This window comes from Diabrotica undecimpunctata, chromosome 2 (assembly GCF_040954645.1).
Source record: "Diabrotica undecimpunctata isolate CICGRU chromosome 2, icDiaUnde3, whole genome shotgun sequence".
Classification (NCBI taxonomy): Eukaryota; Metazoa; Arthropoda; class Insecta; order Coleoptera; family Chrysomelidae; genus Diabrotica; species Diabrotica undecimpunctata.
In genome coordinates this window covers 23,461,595-23,479,451 of record NC_092804.1, presented here as the reverse complement: position 1 = coordinate 23,479,451, position 17,857 = coordinate 23,461,595, and the positions used below count along the sequence as shown (strand labels likewise).

The following is a 17,857-nucleotide window of genomic DNA, read 5'->3' as shown; positions in this document are numbered from 1 at the left end:
TCTTTTAGAGCTTCCAGGAGGCACATAACCTCCATTATTAGAATACGTTTCGGACACGCATGTTATCCAAAGCACTTATTTAAAATAAAGGTTTTGGATGATGACAAATGTGAGCATTGTGGAGAGGAAAGTGATTTAGATCATATATTTTTTGGTTGTTCTAAAAACAGAGTCTTCTCATCCAAACTTATAAATGATTTATTAAAATATAAAATAGCAGCTCCTTGGAATATACTATATTTATTATCACTTGGCTCTGTAGATATTTACAACTCCTTAATTAAATTTTTAAAAGACAGCAAATTATCATTATAATTCTCTAAAAATCATTTAGTTAATCTTGTTACCTTTGTCTTAAACCATTTGTATAACTTCCTCCTACCCGTGACCTAGTGTTGTTGTGTCTTATATAAATAAATGCCTTGATAGGTCCCTAGGCGAGAAGAGTGTGTCCCTGTTCTCCTAATATCGATGTAATAATCTTTTATTTTGATAGGGCATTTAGGTAAAAATTATAATGATGACTGTCTTAGTCCTTTTGTGTCTGGCTGTATGACGATAAGTCTAAGCCAAAAAAAAAAAAAAAAAAAAAAAAAAAAAAATATAATTTTAACGTCTGCTTAGGATTAGCTGGTGTCGAGTGGTTACGACCTTTTCTTCGCAGAAATCCAACAGTATCCATACGCAAAGCAGAAGGCACGAGTCTAAACAGATTAACAGCTCTTAATAAAGAAGAAGTTGACCTGTTTTTTAAGCTATTAGAAAGTTTAATGACAAAATATCAATTTGGTCCAACACAAATATACCATGCCGATGAGATGGGAATTAGTACAGTTCAGGATCCTGGAAAAATTTTAGCTACGAAAGGCCAGAAAAGGGTGGACTTTGCAACCAGTGGAGAGAGGGGTAGAAATATCACAGTTATGTGTGCCATGAATGCCGCTGGGGGATACATTCCACTCATGTTTATTTTTCCGCGAAAACAACTGACACCTCTTTTAGAAAAAGGTGGACCTCCGGAGGCATTATATAAATGTTCAAATAATGGTTGGATTGATGAAGGTTTATTTTATGAATGGTTGCAACACTTCCACAAATACTCAAAACCCAGTGAAACCTCACCAGTTCTTCTAATTACAGATAACCATTCCAGCTACATATCAATAAAAGTTTATGAATATTGCAAAGCCAATAATATTTATATGCTTTCAATTCCGCCTCGTTCATCTCACAAGATCCAACTTTTGGATATTGTTGTTTATGGGCCTCTTAAAGCTGAATATCGAAATGAATGTAATTTGTTTATTAAAACACATTTTATGCGAAATATCACGCCATATGATGTTGCTGGTCTGTTTAATAAAGCATATTCTACAGTAGCGACCATAAATAAACAGATCAATAACAACAAGGTAGAATTAATCGATAATTACACATACTTGGGTCATGAAATTAGAATAACCAGAGACAACCAAACCTGCGAGCTAAATAGACGAATCACGTTGGAACAACAACTGGACATGTTGCTAGAATGGAAGACGGAAGATGGACGAAGAGATTATTGGAGTGGAGACCAAGAGCCGACAAGCGAAGTCGATGCAGACCACCCACCCGATAAACCGACGACCTAAGGAGAATAGAAACAAACTGGATTGCAGCAGCTAGAGATAGAGAGAACTGGAGACGTTTGGAGGAGGCCTATATCCAACAATGGATGTGAAAATGGGGCTGGATGATGATGATGATGATGATGATGATGATGACCATAAATAAAGGAGAATCTGGCTTTAAATACGCTGGCATTTTTCCACTCAACCCAAAAGTATTTACAGATCAAGATTTCTTAGCTGCTACAACATTACAAAACCAATCACTTGTAAATCCAAGATAACAATGAAGCCATACCAGACGAAATTTACCATTTACCGGCCATAGCTGTCATATTATTTGTTCTGTTTTAAAATTTAATATTGACATCTGACAGCTAGCTTAATTTTTTTTGACAGTTGATAATTATATAATCAAATTGAGATCTTTGTTTTTGTTTTGTTTTTAGAAAAAGGTTAACCTCTATGTATAGTTTCATTTAAAGATATTTTTTTATTTGTAATAATTTATTACTGCTACAAATTATCGCCCAGTAACAATTGTAAGTTTTGTAGAATCTCCAACTTCTAGAGGTTGTAAACGGATAGGACATAGTAAGTCTGTTTTTGATATTTTGTAATTTTTTATACCATCTATATTTGTAACTGTTTGTGGTGAGGCAACAATGAATGTGTAATTTTTTCCCCAAACCATTTTGTTTATTTATTTTAAACAAGTTTATAACCTCTTTTGTGTTTTTTAGGAGGGAAGAGCCTTTTTCTTTCATCCAGCAGGAAGTTTCCTCAAAGCGGGGTCCCATTTTAAATAGCTAGAGGACCTTCTTGTGTTTTCTTTGTTCCAAGAGATTGTAGTTGCCCCAATCCAATCCCATTGTTTCATTCATTTATCCACGGCCCAGTTCTCCAAATAAACCCTGAGAGCCAGTTCGCAACAGTTTCGTTTATTTTGCTTGCCCTATCTCTACCCGAATAACTTATGTCCCCAATTTTCAACCCCTTATTATAATACCCTATGTGGTAAGCAAAATATTCGTTACACAATGGGTACAACGAACACACAATAAATAAAATTTTAAAAACAAAAACTACATAAGAAAGACCTTAAATTAGTATTTCTATCACCAGAGAAAAACCGAGTACTTTCTGCTCGATTACATATACAGGCAAGCTTTTAAAAAAATAGCCAAACACATAAAAAAGAAAGGAATAACATCAGCTTTTACAACAAACAACAACTTAGGCAAATTATATACGTCTGCTATACGTATAGCAGAATGTAAATGCTTTCAATAATAGAAAAACAGACTCTATGTATGCACTTCATGTTCTAGGCCATAATCATTCTTTTAATGTCGAATTTCAAATTCTTCACATTCAAAATAAAGGCCTTAAGCTATCATTATTAGAATTTATGGCAATCAAGAAATTAAAAAATACAGACATAATTCTGAATGACCAACTTGAGACAAACAATTCTCCCCTCCTCAATTTATTCAGTTTAAGAATATAGAGGGTAAACATATACCAAAAATAGATCACTTGAGAAAGGCACTCTTGCCGAAATAGCTGTAGTGATAATAATTTAAAATAAATGTTACGGAAGTGTTAAAAACAAAAGTTTTCAGTGTATCATTGTTAGAAAATTATTATTTTCTGATAAACGCAAAGAAATAGACATATCCTATTCTTATGATAACAGGAAACAAAGACCAATTTGTAACAATTATACTTTATTTGTGTAAGGGTAAGACTTGGCAGGAAGCAACACAGATGGCATCCAATAGGAAGGAATGGAGTAAGTTCGTTAAGAGCTAGGAAACCTCAGAAGACTGTAAAATATTATAATTTAATGAATTGTATTATAAACGGCCCAACACCGAAAGGTACAAATGGGTCTACTGATTAAGTAAATTAAGTATACTTTATTTGTAGTAATGCTAAATGCGAGAGATGTAGAAGATGATATATTTTTGTTTTTGAATAAAACAGTGGTTTAGCATATATTTTGGTAAAAGCAGTTTTAAATCATATTTGTATACTTTTGCAAATGTACATTTACAAATGATGAAAATTTACTAAACTGCTAACCTTTAATTTCAATTTTGATATTCGTTTATTTTCACGCATCCTTAGAAAATCATAAAGAAAACTGCTTAAACCAACAAGCCTTCTCACCCGTTTTTTCTGCTGTGATACCCAAATGCTTTTCAAACTTTTGACGTGGCGAAAAATAAAAGAGCAATTAATCACAACAGTCGGCAGTTTGCTTTTTGATAGACACACAAATTACGAGTATACAAGCGCGCCCCCAAGCACAATGGTGGGGATTGTTCGAATCAGCGCTGGCTAAATGCCAAATGCATCCGTATACTCTTGCATCGGTCGAACTTGAACTTCGGAAACAACTTTATTTAATTTGCCGCTATTCCTAGTTAATTATAATTTTTAATTTCCTAGCGGTAATTGAATCTGGCCGAGAATATTTCCTAGAACGGTTATTTATAGTTGAGAATAATCGAATTTTAGTATACGTCATTTTATTGTTAGATTTGTCTGCAAAAATTAGATTTCTATAAATACATCAGTTTATCTTGTGCGCCTTCAATTATTTCTTGTCGGAAAAACTCGATAATTACTGATATATTCCTTCCTTTTAATTCATTAAATTTCATCAAAACGATCTCTTGAATCAAGGTTAGAGAAGGAAGAAAAACGTGATAAAAATTTAAACTTTGGAGAGTCGCCGACTAGCGAGAACTAGATCCTACTGAAAAATAGAAAAGTATAAAAGGGTGTTATAATTGAAGTTTCTATAGCGGCATTTCCCAACCTATGGATCGTTAGCGAATATTGGATGGACCCTGAAAAATAGGACGATAAAATATTAGCGAACGAAAGTATGCTGCTAAGTACCATATCATGGGCAATGAGTTAGTCTTTTCATCGATTAAAAATGCTACAGAACGAAATTAAAAAAAAAAGATAGATAACCTAAATTAAACTCATACCAATTTCTATAGCAATATGCTCTATATGTTACTGACTTGTTAATAATGGTATTTTTCTTTTAATAACTTCCTCTTTCAATATGGGTAACCAGATCCCACTACATTCTGCCGAGGAATTTGCGACACAATTGGTTGATTTTTCTCTTTTTACCATCCGTTTCTTTTAGGACTATATTTGAATCATTCCATTGAATCCTATGTTCATTATCTCATACGTGTTTACATATTTGAGATCTATTAAATTCTCTATTTTTAATATAAGATTAATGTTCACTTATTCTAACATTTAATGGCTTTGATGTTTCACCTAAATAAAAATGATCGCATTCACAAGGTATTTTATAAATGCAATTCTTTGTCATTTCTTGTTCATTGTTAGGTTTGGTTTTGGATAGATATAGATCTTAACGTGTTTGTTGTTTTGAATGTTGTTGAATTTATTTCCTATCCTTTTAAGTTTTTCTGATAATCATTTTATGTATGGTATTGTTATTTTCCTCGTGTTATTCCTTGTGTATGCTGTAGGATATCGTTCTAAGTTGTTCTGTTCTATTCGATCGGTTGTTGAAAACTCCCTATTTTGTCCAAAACCAAACCTAACAATGAACAAAAAATGACAAAGAATTGCATTTATAAAATACCTTGTGAATGCGATCAGTTTTATTTAGGTGAAACATCAAGGCCATTAAATGTTAGAATAAGTCAATAACAATAACATCAATCTTATATTAAAAATAGAGAATTTGATAGATCTCAAATATGTAAACACGTATGGGATAATGAACATAGGATTCAATGGAATGATCAAAATATAGTCCTAAAAGAAACGGATGGTAAAAAGAGGAAAATCAAAGAAGCGGCTCTAATTATGCTAAATGAGACCAATTGTGTCGCAAATTCCTCGGCAGAATGTAGTAGGATCTGGTTACCCATATTGAAAGAGGAAGTTATTAAAAGGAAAATACCATTATTAGTAAGTCAGTAACATATAGAGCATACATCATTTATGTTTTTTAAATAACAAACATATAAAATCAGAATTTGGTATTTATTGAAGGTAAACTTGTAACGATGCCCTGATCGTTTAACAGTTCGAACCGTGGGAGTGTCAATATTTGCGCATCCACTTCTACAACGTGACGGCGTAGTGGTATTCAGACGGCTATTTAAGGCGTGTGAATAGCGGAATTAGACAGTCTTGTAGCTAGCGCTCTAGGCTCCCTGACTCGCCGGTGTAGTGAACCAGCGGGCCATTCTGGACAGAGATAGTTCCGTATTGAGGATCATACTCTGTCCCTAACCAAGCGGAACCCATCGGTATTGCGTATTGAGCATTACCGTGGATCTGCACAGAACCAACCGGGACAGAGATTTCCGTATTGAGGATCATACTCTGTCCTTAGCCAAGCGGAACCCGTCGGCATTGTGTATTGAACATTGCCGTGGGTCTGCACAGCTAAATATTTTGTTTGCGAGCATATTCGGAGCTTTCGCTGAATTGAAGCGAAAGCGAGTATATTGGTAGTACTAATTAATTTCTTTTCTTTTATAGACGTTTGCCGGGGAATTCATTCATCGCGGGACCCAGACGGAAACGTAGAATTCATTTTATTTTTGTTTTATAAGTATACAACGTAGAATTCCTTTTTTTTTAGTTTTTATTTATTGTATATATATACTTAATAGATTTATTTTTATTTCAAACCTGTGTTTTACTGAGTCTGTTGCCCCGAAAGAGCTACCCATCACAAACTAAATGCACGACCAAATACTTACCATGTCGGGATAGTATTATGAGGTTTTTTTTCTGGTTTTTCCCTCATAATTTACTATGAAATCACTAACAGGAGAATTTTACTATCATCATGGCATGTATTTGTCTTTTTAAAGACGAATTGCATGCTATGACCTTTTCTGATGAATATTCTCAAGTTAAAGTTGATTTCATGTAATCGAATGAACTATCTTATAAGTAAAGTCGTCCCAGGAGCGGAACTCAACAGTATTGGCAATATCATTTTAAAGTCGTCTACTTTAAAATGTATAATGTATGTCTGAATTGTCAATATAAATGAGTCAGATAAAATTAAATTATTAGAAGAATTGTTCACTAAATAACAGAAAAACAAAAATTTGTTTAATTTACTAATGTTTGTATTTTGAGAAAGATTTCCGAAGTGAAAATTGAAACGTCAATAAACGTAATTTAACCTTTAATTGTGGGTTATTCCCATTTAAATAGTAATTACTTTAAAATGCCACAAGAAAATAGCTTCAGAACAATACTATAGTTATTATCGTTTATTTCACAAGTATTTCTTCATTTACATTAAACCAACAATCATATGAAACACGAGCTTCTTTACCAAGGGTTTTTGTATCTTGTATAGGACACTTGATAATCTATTTTCCCACAAGGTTCCTGTTGCTTGGTATTCACATTTTCGAAAATATATATTATTTTTTTAACACATTACACAACTAAATTTTAAAAATCCAAAAGGATTACGTTCAAAACGTTTTTGGACTTATCACTCCATCTTCAGTGAACTTTTTTGAAGTACTTGCTAAATAGCCTCAGAAACAAACAGTGGTTGAGTTTAAATGGATGAAACCATATTTAAAGATATTAAATTGTATGGCAGAATACCGATGCTGTTAGATTGCCAACCGGGAACGTAAGTCCCTACTCGAACGAGTTTTACTACATCCAGACAGTAGGAAAGTTAAATGCCATTTAAAAAAAAAATTAAATCTCTGCTGGTAAATAAATTATCAAAAAATACCCAGTGACTTGCAGATTCAGCAATATAATGTAACATACAAAGTACTAGGCTTATCATTTACTTCGGTTGTTTCTTGTAAACATAGGCTTCATCTTCATAGGTTAAAGAATCAGGTTCCTCTGGTAGCACTATTACATCAATCTCTTTAGCATCCATAAAATAAGGATCATTTATTATATCTTCCAATTCTTGTAAAGATAATGCTTTTCAATACATCTACAAAGAACATAAATATGTAGACTAATAGCAAAAAGATTTCATTTACTTTATTTTTACATTTTTTTTTTTTTACTAAAGACACAGAAGTGTACTTACATTAAAATCTGGTCAGTAAGACCAATTATCAATTTGTTTCTAACTTAAATTACTAATGAAATCTTAAAATTAGGTGTCTACTCACTAGTATCTTTCCTATTATTTCTAATAACTAGCATTAAATTTAGCATGCATACTCGCACAACACTTTACTCTGCTTTTCACTCACTCATTATACCAGTTCAAAAGGCTTTGTTCTTTTGAGCCTTCTTTCTAGGTTCGTATTGTCGAGGAGCTGGATAGCCTCGACGTTTACATGATGATGGAGTCGTTGTTCATGGCTCCCTGCAAATTTCTTGATTATCTGATTGACGTCTTCCATCTTGAGGTCCCGGTGAAAGTCGTTGTTCCTAACGTACCAAGGCGCATCTACGATGTTCCTCAGTACTTTATTCTGGAATATCTGGATTACTTTGATGTTACTATGCTTGGCACAGCCCCAGAGTTGGCAGCCATAGGTCCATACTGGTCTCAGTATTTGTTTATAGATTAGGAGTTTATTATTTATGGATAGAGAGGAATGTCTTCCCATTAACCAATACATTTTCTTGTAGCGGATGCCTAGTTCTTCTCTTTTCTTCTTCACGTGAGCTTTCCAGCGAAGTTTCGCATCAAGAGTGATCCCCAAGTACTTTGCTGATGTTGCAATAGGCACTTGGACATCATTTATTCTAATAGGAATATTATTAATTCTCTTATTGGTAAAATTTATATGGACTGATTTATGCTCATTCAGTTTAATTTTCCATTTTTTGGTCCATTCTTGGATTTTATTTATTGAATTTTGTAGTTTTTCTGTAGCTTCTTCGACGGTGTCACTTACCGCTAAGACAGCAGTGTCATCTGCGAAGGTAGCTATGGTGTCGTCTTCTAGTTCAGGTATATCACACGTGTATATTAGATATAGGACTGGACCCAATACACTCCCTTGTGGAACACCTGCTTCAATATCCTTGAGATCAGTGTATGCATCTTCTTGTTTAACTCTAAAATGTCTGTTCGCTAGATATGACTGTAATATATTTGAATATTGTTTAGGCATGAATGATTTAAGTTTATGTACCAAACCCTTATGCCAGACTTTATCAAACGCCTGTGCCACATTTAGGAAGGTTGCAGAACAGACTTTTCTTTTCTCTAATGATCTTTCAATTATAGCAGTTATTCTATGCACCTGGTCAATTGTCGAATGCTTATTTCTAAATCCAAATTTATTTATTTTTACATTTATTATAAAAAATAATATTTGTTCAAATAAGTTTTTTTATAAGTTACTTAAATTATAAGCAAAGAAAAATACGAACACATGCTAAACGAATTAATCTTTTTGATAAACGAAGACTAAATGTTTTTAATTAATGGAAATTATCACTCTTATATAAATTGTTTTTAATAAGAAATATCTTAAACTACATAATGAATCGAAGTGGAGACAAAAAAGCAATTCTTGGAATAAGTTGTTAAAGACTTATAAATTCAATTTTAAGATTCAGAAACTTTTTCTCTCTCGAAACAAATAAAAAACTTTTATTCCTCCCCTTTCAACTTCTTTCGTCACAATTGATATTTACAAAATTCGGTCAGAAAGTCAAATAAAAAAATCCTAAATGACTATCCATATAAGTTAAATTTGATGTATTCCACATCTGAATATAACGCCAACAAGACAGCTTTTCTGAACTCATTGTACAATAAGATAAGAATTTAGGGCTAAATCCTTACAAATTTAAAATTAATATAGGTACGTTGACATTATTTTAAGCCATTTTTTTTTGCTAAAAAACCAATGGACGCTGATAAATAGAAAAAAAATTAAAAAAAAACATACTAACTACCAGTCTGTTTTCCTAAGATCTACATTTAATATTAATATACATTACATTAATATACATAAACATTTATTTTAAGGAAAACTTTAGATAAATACTATAGAAGACAATAGAGATTTTTATTCTTTGTTGCTTTCAAAAAGCGTTGGATTAAAAGAATACATAATAAGAAATAAGCTGTAATGGTACTGTAATGTTTTTAATAATTCTAATTTATTGTTCTTATTTTAATTTACTAAAATACGATAATTTATTATCAATTTATTAAACCACTGTACAACAATTTATTTGACTAATAATTACATAATTTATCTATACGAGCGTTACAATTTAAACGCGAGCGCGAGCTTCTTTTTTGACTTAACTGTCCTCTTCCCAACAAAATTACTCTTTAAATATAAAACTCCGTTAGTTTCGGAATCCCCTAGAGCAGACATGAATTGACTTAAACATTGGGGAAGACCGGTTGTTGGCGGTGTTGACAAGAATAACGGGAACTCAGGCTGGTTTTTCGGAGAAGGGACTAGAGGTTTCTATCGGCCGGTAAACAAGTCTCGCCGAAATGACTAGATCAGAAAAGATATTAGTCATAATATATTTACAGTTTTATAGGCCATGGTATTTATTATCGTAACAGTACATTATAGCTTATTTCCTATCCTTCTCATACTAGGGCACCCGAGTGAAACCATCCTCTCACTCCTCATATACTCCTCCGATACTCTTCATCACTCGTCAGCGCTAAGGGTCGACAAGGCAAGAATTCTTCTCTTGATAACAACTTCTTGTTTTGTCTCGAGAAAAAAACAAGAAATTTAAAAAAATCTTATCTTGACGTTTTCTTGACATCTTATATCTTGTCTTGAATCAAAATCTTGAAATTTTTTGATTATCCGGTTCGGTGATTCCCCAGCGACCTTTTTATTGCATTTCCTGCTAACACGGCCATCTGTTGACTCCGCTGCTACTCGCTTCCGACTCCGGGGAGTTCGCGATCTGCATTTGTTTCCTGACGAACGCAAAATTGATATGCAGTTGCATAATTTATTCCTTTTAGTTAAGTAAGGTTAATATTACAAAGTGGTAGTCTGCACAGGTTTCGTTATATTTATAATGCGAGTTTGTGATTATTGGTGATAAAAGAGTACATTATATTAAAATTATCTCTTATTTTACCACGAGTGAGAGTGACTCTCCAGTAAATAGTATGGCTGCTGTAATATAGTTATTTGGCTCCAATTCTGGCTCAGAATATTTACCAAAACGCAACTACTAGTGCCAGTGTTAATATCGAGAATAACAAAACTAAAACCAGTGAAACTATAGCCGTCTGTGATAGTAGCAGCAAAAGAAAAAAGCAGCAGCATTTACTAATGCAGCATAGTGGTAGTAGTAGTACTGGAGATGATACTGGCACTATAGGCAAAAAAAAATTCTGGGACTTTTTTGAAATTGAAGTGAAACCAGTACCAATGGCAAAAACAACTCTGGATGTTCCAAGTAAAAATTGAAGCGTCAATAAACTTCTTGAAACTTAAATTGTGGCTTATTTCCAATAAAAATAATAATTGCATTAAGATGTCACAAGAAAATAGCTTCAGAAAAATATAATGAGCTATTTGTTGCAGATGTTAATAATAGGCGCTTTGTTTGACCAATTTGACAGATGACTTATTTGGCCTTGATGTTGTTGGCAAATAGCCATGTTTTGAGTTGAAATTTGGACGGTGGTATTATACCCTCGGTTTTGATATAAAATACTAATTTTTTGTGTGTTTATGTATTATGTGTTTATGCAATATGTACTATGTATAATTGTAGATGATGTGTCTCTGACTTTATATTTAATTATTAATGTTGGTTCTTGTTGCTGACTTCTTCTTTTAGTACTGATAGCCAGAGCGTGCTATATTCTGTTGATGGGTTTGTTATACATGTTTCTTCATTGAGTAAGATAAGGGCTGCTTCCTTTTTCTTTCTCTTTTTGGTGTCTGTTTTTTCATGGCTATTAATACATCTTTCCATTGTACTCTGTACTAATTATCCCAGGCATGTTGTATATTTTGTATCTGTCGAAGTCTCTGTTTTTGATATTAGATTCATGCGCGTTTATCCTGATAGGTAGCGATCTTGCGATTTCTCCCACATACAAACTGCTACATTTACAAAGTATTTTATAGATGCAGTTCTTTGATCTTTCCTGTGTGTTGTTTGGCTTGGCTTTGGACAGAATACACTGATATCTACTCGAAATACTTATACCGAAATTATTATTTTTAAACCATATGCAAAATGTAATTTAAAAAAAAATTCATTAGACACCGATAAAATATAAATATAAATAATATTATGTACATTAAGGTATTTTGTATATTATTTACCTAATATTTTAACAAAAAAGACATTATATTAATTACTTTTTTCTTGTTTCAGGAAATCGACTATGAAGGCTTCCACAAATTCCTCGACACGTTCCTGGAGGTGCGAACACCCGAAGAACTGTGTCGACATTTATTTCTATCTTTCGTCAGACGCGGGGTGAAAGTCGAAGGTAAAGCCTTCAAGGAGATGACTGTGCTTAGTTCAACGACAGCTTGTGCTCCCGTAACGTCGCATAACAAAGGTGGCTTTGCTTTAATTGCTTAATAATTTTGTAGCTAGATCCTAACAATCGGCAACTAATCATTTTTTAATGAGTAGGGCTGGTAGATGCTTATTTAATTATAAAGGTCATTCCGGATTGCACAGAGGGAACGCGAGTAATATTTAGAACAGACACCTGAGGCGCAATTAAATGCTTTAATTTAAAAAGTTATGCTATTATTAAATGTGAGATAATTATTTTTAGTGCAAAATTTTTGCATTCAATTTTTACATTCTCTGGATACATCAGTAAAATAATATGGGTAGTCAACAATACCTGGGACAGCTTTGTTAAAACAGTTCTATTTATATATATAATATTGAATTTTATCTTAGACTCTGTCCTAATCAAATGCCGTAAAAACGTAAATATGTAAAAAGCGTACTTCTGTCTTACCACGTGTTTGAACTCACTTTTTTCTTTTATCTTTTGATTCTAGATCTTATCTCTGTGTCTCTATATTTCAGAAATTGCGCATTTAGAACTAAATATTCTTCTTTTTCTTCGTCTTCACTGGCTGTACAACTTGGGGTGAGTCTTCACCGCATCCACTATCGCCCTCCATCCTCTATGATCTTGCGCTTCTATTTCCGAGTGTTGTTCCCCAATTCTAGATAAATCAGCTTCATCATCATCCTTTTGTCTTTTTCTCGGTCGGTCTACTGATTTTCTACCATCTAGTCTTTCAAAAAACACTGTCTTTAACACTCTGTCATCCTCTGATCGTACCACGTGACCTGCCCATCTTATTCGGTTTACCTTGATATGTCTAACTATGTTTTCAGTTCCATACAGAGTCACCAATTCAGCATTGCGGCGTCTTCTCCAATCCACTGTGAATTCATCTCTTTGAGGGCCAAATATTATTCTGAGAACCTTTCTTTCAAATACTAGAAGCTTATTGATTTCTCGCTGGTTGACAGTCCATGTTTTACTACCATATGTAATAATTGGACGAATAATCGACTTGTACAGTGTTAATTTAGATTTTCTTTTTAGCAGCTTCGATCTTAATAATGTTGAAAGCTAGTATAATGCTCTATTTCCCGCAGCTATCCTTGCTGAGACCTCTTTTTCTATGTGTTTGTCCGCTGTGATTATCGCCCCCAGATATTTAAACTCCTTTACTACTTCGAAGTTTTGATCATTAATACTGATGTTCTGCCTAACTCTTGGTCTTGGATTTTTGGTTACTACCATGTATTTCATCTTTTGTTCATTTATTCGGAGACCCACACTACCTGTTTCCTCCTCGAGCTGTGAAAACACCTCTCTCACGTCACTTGTAGAATGCGTGACTGCATCTATATCATCAGCAAAGGCCAGCAACAGTGTTGATCCTTGATCAGCAAATCCTCCCGTCAGCTCAGACGATATTTTACTTATTAAATATTCTAAACAGCAAAATTGAACAGCAACGGTGACAATGGGTCCCCTGCCTAAGTCCTTATATCTAGAAAGGTGTCAATAGCTTGCCTATTTTATTAATTGCATAAGAAGTGATGGTTGCTGTTTCGATCAATGCGTTGTGTATGAAGTGACCTGCTCACTCTCTACTTGGGTCAGTATCTGGTGATGGTTGGGCCCTATGTAGGGGCTTGAATTTTCCAGAAGATAATCTATGTTCCACTCGGTCTCTATTCGGAATCGCTGTTTGAAGTTTAACTTTTTCTGGGGTTATGAATGCGGCTTGTATGGGGGGTGTTTTTTCAATACAGTTCCGTTTCTTCAGCGTTAAATACTTGATCCTCACAATACTCCCCATCTTCAATAATTTTCACTAGCTCCTGTGGAAATATTTTTCCTGCTGCTTTATCTGCTGTAGCACTCTCTCCTGTGATCTTGATATTATGAAATGCATTTCTTTTAATAAACCCGATTAGCCAATTTTTGCTAGCTGAAAATTGTTTACCAGCTTGGGAAGTGGAAGTTGGTGGCTCTGACTGTTTCATGAACTTATAAAACTGACGAGCTTTTTCCTGAATTAAATAACCACTTACAGGAATTCGAATTGAAATCTTTCAATTCGAAAACCGTGCTGCTTATTATACTGCAACATGGAATCAGCAAAATTTTAAACAATCTATTATAAAACGAGGCACCGCTAAGAGAAAAATTATTTTAAAACAATAACAGATTAAAAATTTCAGTGTGAAACTCGCAACGATGTAAAAGGGACATCATGTAACAAGGGAATTCCCGAATTTCAAACGTTATAAATAGTTAATAATAGAAATTTTTGGATGAAATACAAACCTAGAGCTAAGATTAATACTATTATAAAAATTAATAATAAACTCACCAGTCTTTCGGGTTGAACCGCGTTGCCGCGTTGATTTCCATTGCGCCGAGCTTTCGACATCCTCTATGATGTCTTCTTAAGTGCTTCCGAGGTCTCAGTCTCCCGAGCCCCCAGACACTACTACACTGATCACTATTCAACATCACTACAACCACTACTACTAACCGCGGAAATCTTTCCGAACATATATATATATATATATATATATATATATATATATATATATATATATATATAATTGCCCTTTTGGAATCTCTTTTGTATATGTAGGGTACTTTTGGTCTGGGAGTTCATAGTTCAGATTTGACTAGGAGGGTAGATGGTGTGAAGTTATTGAGTCACTTATGAAACAGCTCTCTTCGGACCTGTCCATAATGCTTTCTGTGCATAGGATATGATCGGTGACAGCCATTCCAACATGACTAAAACTGTAGCCTCATTATTGGTGATTCTAAAGATAGGCAAATATAGAAGATCTGAGAGGTTGTCTGCCGTTTGGATTGAGTCAACTTATTGTTTTTTAACCAACGTGAAATATTTTGATATCTCATCCAATATTAACAAATTAATCAGTAGTCTAGATTATTATGTTTTTATTGAAGATTTTCACGGCTAATCTGATAAAATTTTACCAAATTTTTGTTGCAATTAATGTTTGGTTCAAAAAATCCCGAATTACTCACAAATTAAAGCAGTTAGGCATGGAGAATGCTTAATAAATAATAAAGTATAATAAAATAACATTTCATTACAATACCAAAATACAAGGTGTTCCGTTTAAGAAACCTCAGAAAATACTCATTCCGAGTTTCGACCAACCCTGTATATCAAAATTAAATATTTTGCTATGTTAATAATTTTAGAAAATAGCAGCTATATTAAAAATCTTTTAAACATAAATATATATCTTATCAAATCTCTACAATTCTACAGGGTGTTAATTTTGCTACAAAATTGATGAAAAAGCGTAATTTTCTTTAAAATTACCTCGTATTAAAATATACAGGGTATTCTATATATTAAAAAAAAATAAGTTTGTTCTTCCTTGTCAATATGAATGGTCCTGTATGTTTGAAAATATTTTTATAGTATGATCCTATCTACCTAAATAATTTACCTATTTACCTAAATATATTTTTTTTTCGTATCTCTAACGACAAATGAGTAATTGAACTTTTTTGCACTAATGCCGCACACTGTATATATAGGATAGATAGCTATAATTGTTGTTTCCTTTTAGCCGTTAAAACAAAATCTGTATTACCTGTATCACATCTACGTTCAGCGTGTTGCTTATAGCAAGACCCCCAGTATTACAAAAACGTTCTCTTATCGACTTATGACATAGTGCAAGATGCCCGTGTGCTCAGCTTCAATAAGCTATTTTAATGTAGACGTAATCTGTTCCCCCGAATCCTCACGAAATCCTGTCATTTCATTATAAAACACGGATAAACAATAAGTATCTAATATGAATGAAACCGAAACAACTCGATATACTCGACTACTTCGCTAAGTAGTGAAATATAAAAATTATGTAATTATGTAAAAATATTAGTAATTCTTCAATTATTACTTGATAAAATAGCCGTGATCATTTTTGATTTTTTTTTGTTGACTAAAAAGTAGGCAGAGTAAATTTGTAGCGATACTATAATAAAATGACTACTTTAATTTATTTTTATTTGTTTTACGTTACAAAAATATCCCTAGTTTTCTTGTTTAGAATTAATATAGTAGTATATTAATATCACTTTAGTATATTATAAACTAATTGTAAATTATTTTACTACTGTTTTACAATTGGTTATACATACATTCCTAACTTTACAGTAATGAAAAACACTGATTAAAGAGGCGTAACTAAAAGTTTCATCCCACTGATTCTCGCTTACCATCATATCATTGGCTAGCATAAGAAATCCCAAACCTGTTTTATACTAATCGTCTTTTAAATACTTCCTTTTATTTTACGATTTGTCGTGTCTTATAAGAAATGCCCCACTTTATGATTCACTAAAAATTCATTGGATATTAATGTTTGGAAGATTTGGTTTAGATAAAACTAATTTCCTATCTGGAGTTGCTTCTGCGATTAAGTAAAAATTAGTAAAGAAATTATATAGTGTGTGTTAAAAGAAGCGAGTATTTCGCGAATTAAACTATTTTTCAAAAATCTATCTAATGACAACAAGCGCTACTCCCCAGCCACACCCCCCGGAGCGGGGAGGGTGGCAACTTTGAAATCTTAAATGGGAACCTCCATTTTTTATTACAGATTTCAATTCTCCATAAAAAAATATCTCACTTTTTTTGAATTGTTGATAGATGACTTTAAAATCGGAAAAAAAGATATATCATGATACACTTCGAAATTAAAAACGAAAAAACACGTGTTTAATAGTTTTTAAAAGCCCGCGAGCCCGCATCGCTATCCACTGGGGGTGGGAAGAGGTGCAACTTTGAAATCTTAAATAGGAACCCCCATTTTTTATTACAGATTAGAATTATCCCTGAAAAAAATAACAAGTTGTATCTAATTTTTTTTTTCGATTCACCATAGATAACGCTGTAATTACAGAAGAATATATATATATATATATATATATATATATATATATATATATATATATATATATATATATATATATATATATATATGTATATATATATAGGTACAGATCTGCGAAGTCTGCGAAATCCGTAAATTAGTTTTTATGGTACTGGATACAGTTTTTTAAGAATGTTTTTTCGAATCAGAATCTGCAATTAAAAATGAGAGTCCCTATTTAATATTTCAAAGTTGCATGCCGCCACACCTCCAGGAGGTGAGAATGCGGTGTCGCGTTTGGTGTCATTCAGTAGATTTTGGATTTCGGTAGAATTTTTCTAGGGTATCGCGATAATTCGTTTTTTTTTTATTATAACGCATCTGTGATTATCTGTGAACAATCCGAAAAAATATTTTAAATAAGTTAGTTATTTCTTTATGAGAAATCCAAATCTGCAATAAAAATGGGAGATTTTATTTAACCCTCAGTTAGTCTGGTACTTAATTCTATCGACTTAGGTCTGGTGGGGTCTGGTAGAATCAACTATCTGAAATGCCGTAGCTCCAAAGTTATATTGAAAATTGTATGTTTGTTTTCTTTGATAAAACAATACTCAATGAAAAAAAGTTATATTTCTAAATAAACAAATCAATAACAAGATCAAATTAATTGGTAGCATTATCTGCGGCTTGTCCGTTTTTACAATATTTACATGTCATAACGAAATGCGGAATACATATTGATTTTTTACATTCAATACAAAAATATTGCGATTTTCTATCCGATCTTCGTGGGCACATTTCGCATCGTTGTT

The 17,857-nt window shown here is 33.0% G+C and overlaps 1 protein-coding gene across 3 annotated transcripts in view; it reads left to right on the top strand.

The window, feature by feature from the left end:
- Dgk (diacyl glycerol kinase 1) overlaps positions 1 to 17,857 on the top strand; it is a 529,426-nt gene that overhangs the window by 383,724 nt on the left and 127,845 nt on the right. For 2 of the 3 annotated variants that reach the window (XM_072522517.1, XM_072522518.1), the window contains one exon: positions 11,979 to 12,168. In XM_072522517.1, coding sequence (XP_072378618.1) covers positions 11,979 to 12,168 — 190 coding nt within the window. The remainder of the gene's footprint in view (positions 1 to 11,978; positions 12,169 to 17,857) is intronic. The other variant, XM_072522519.1, reaches the window with a different exon arrangement.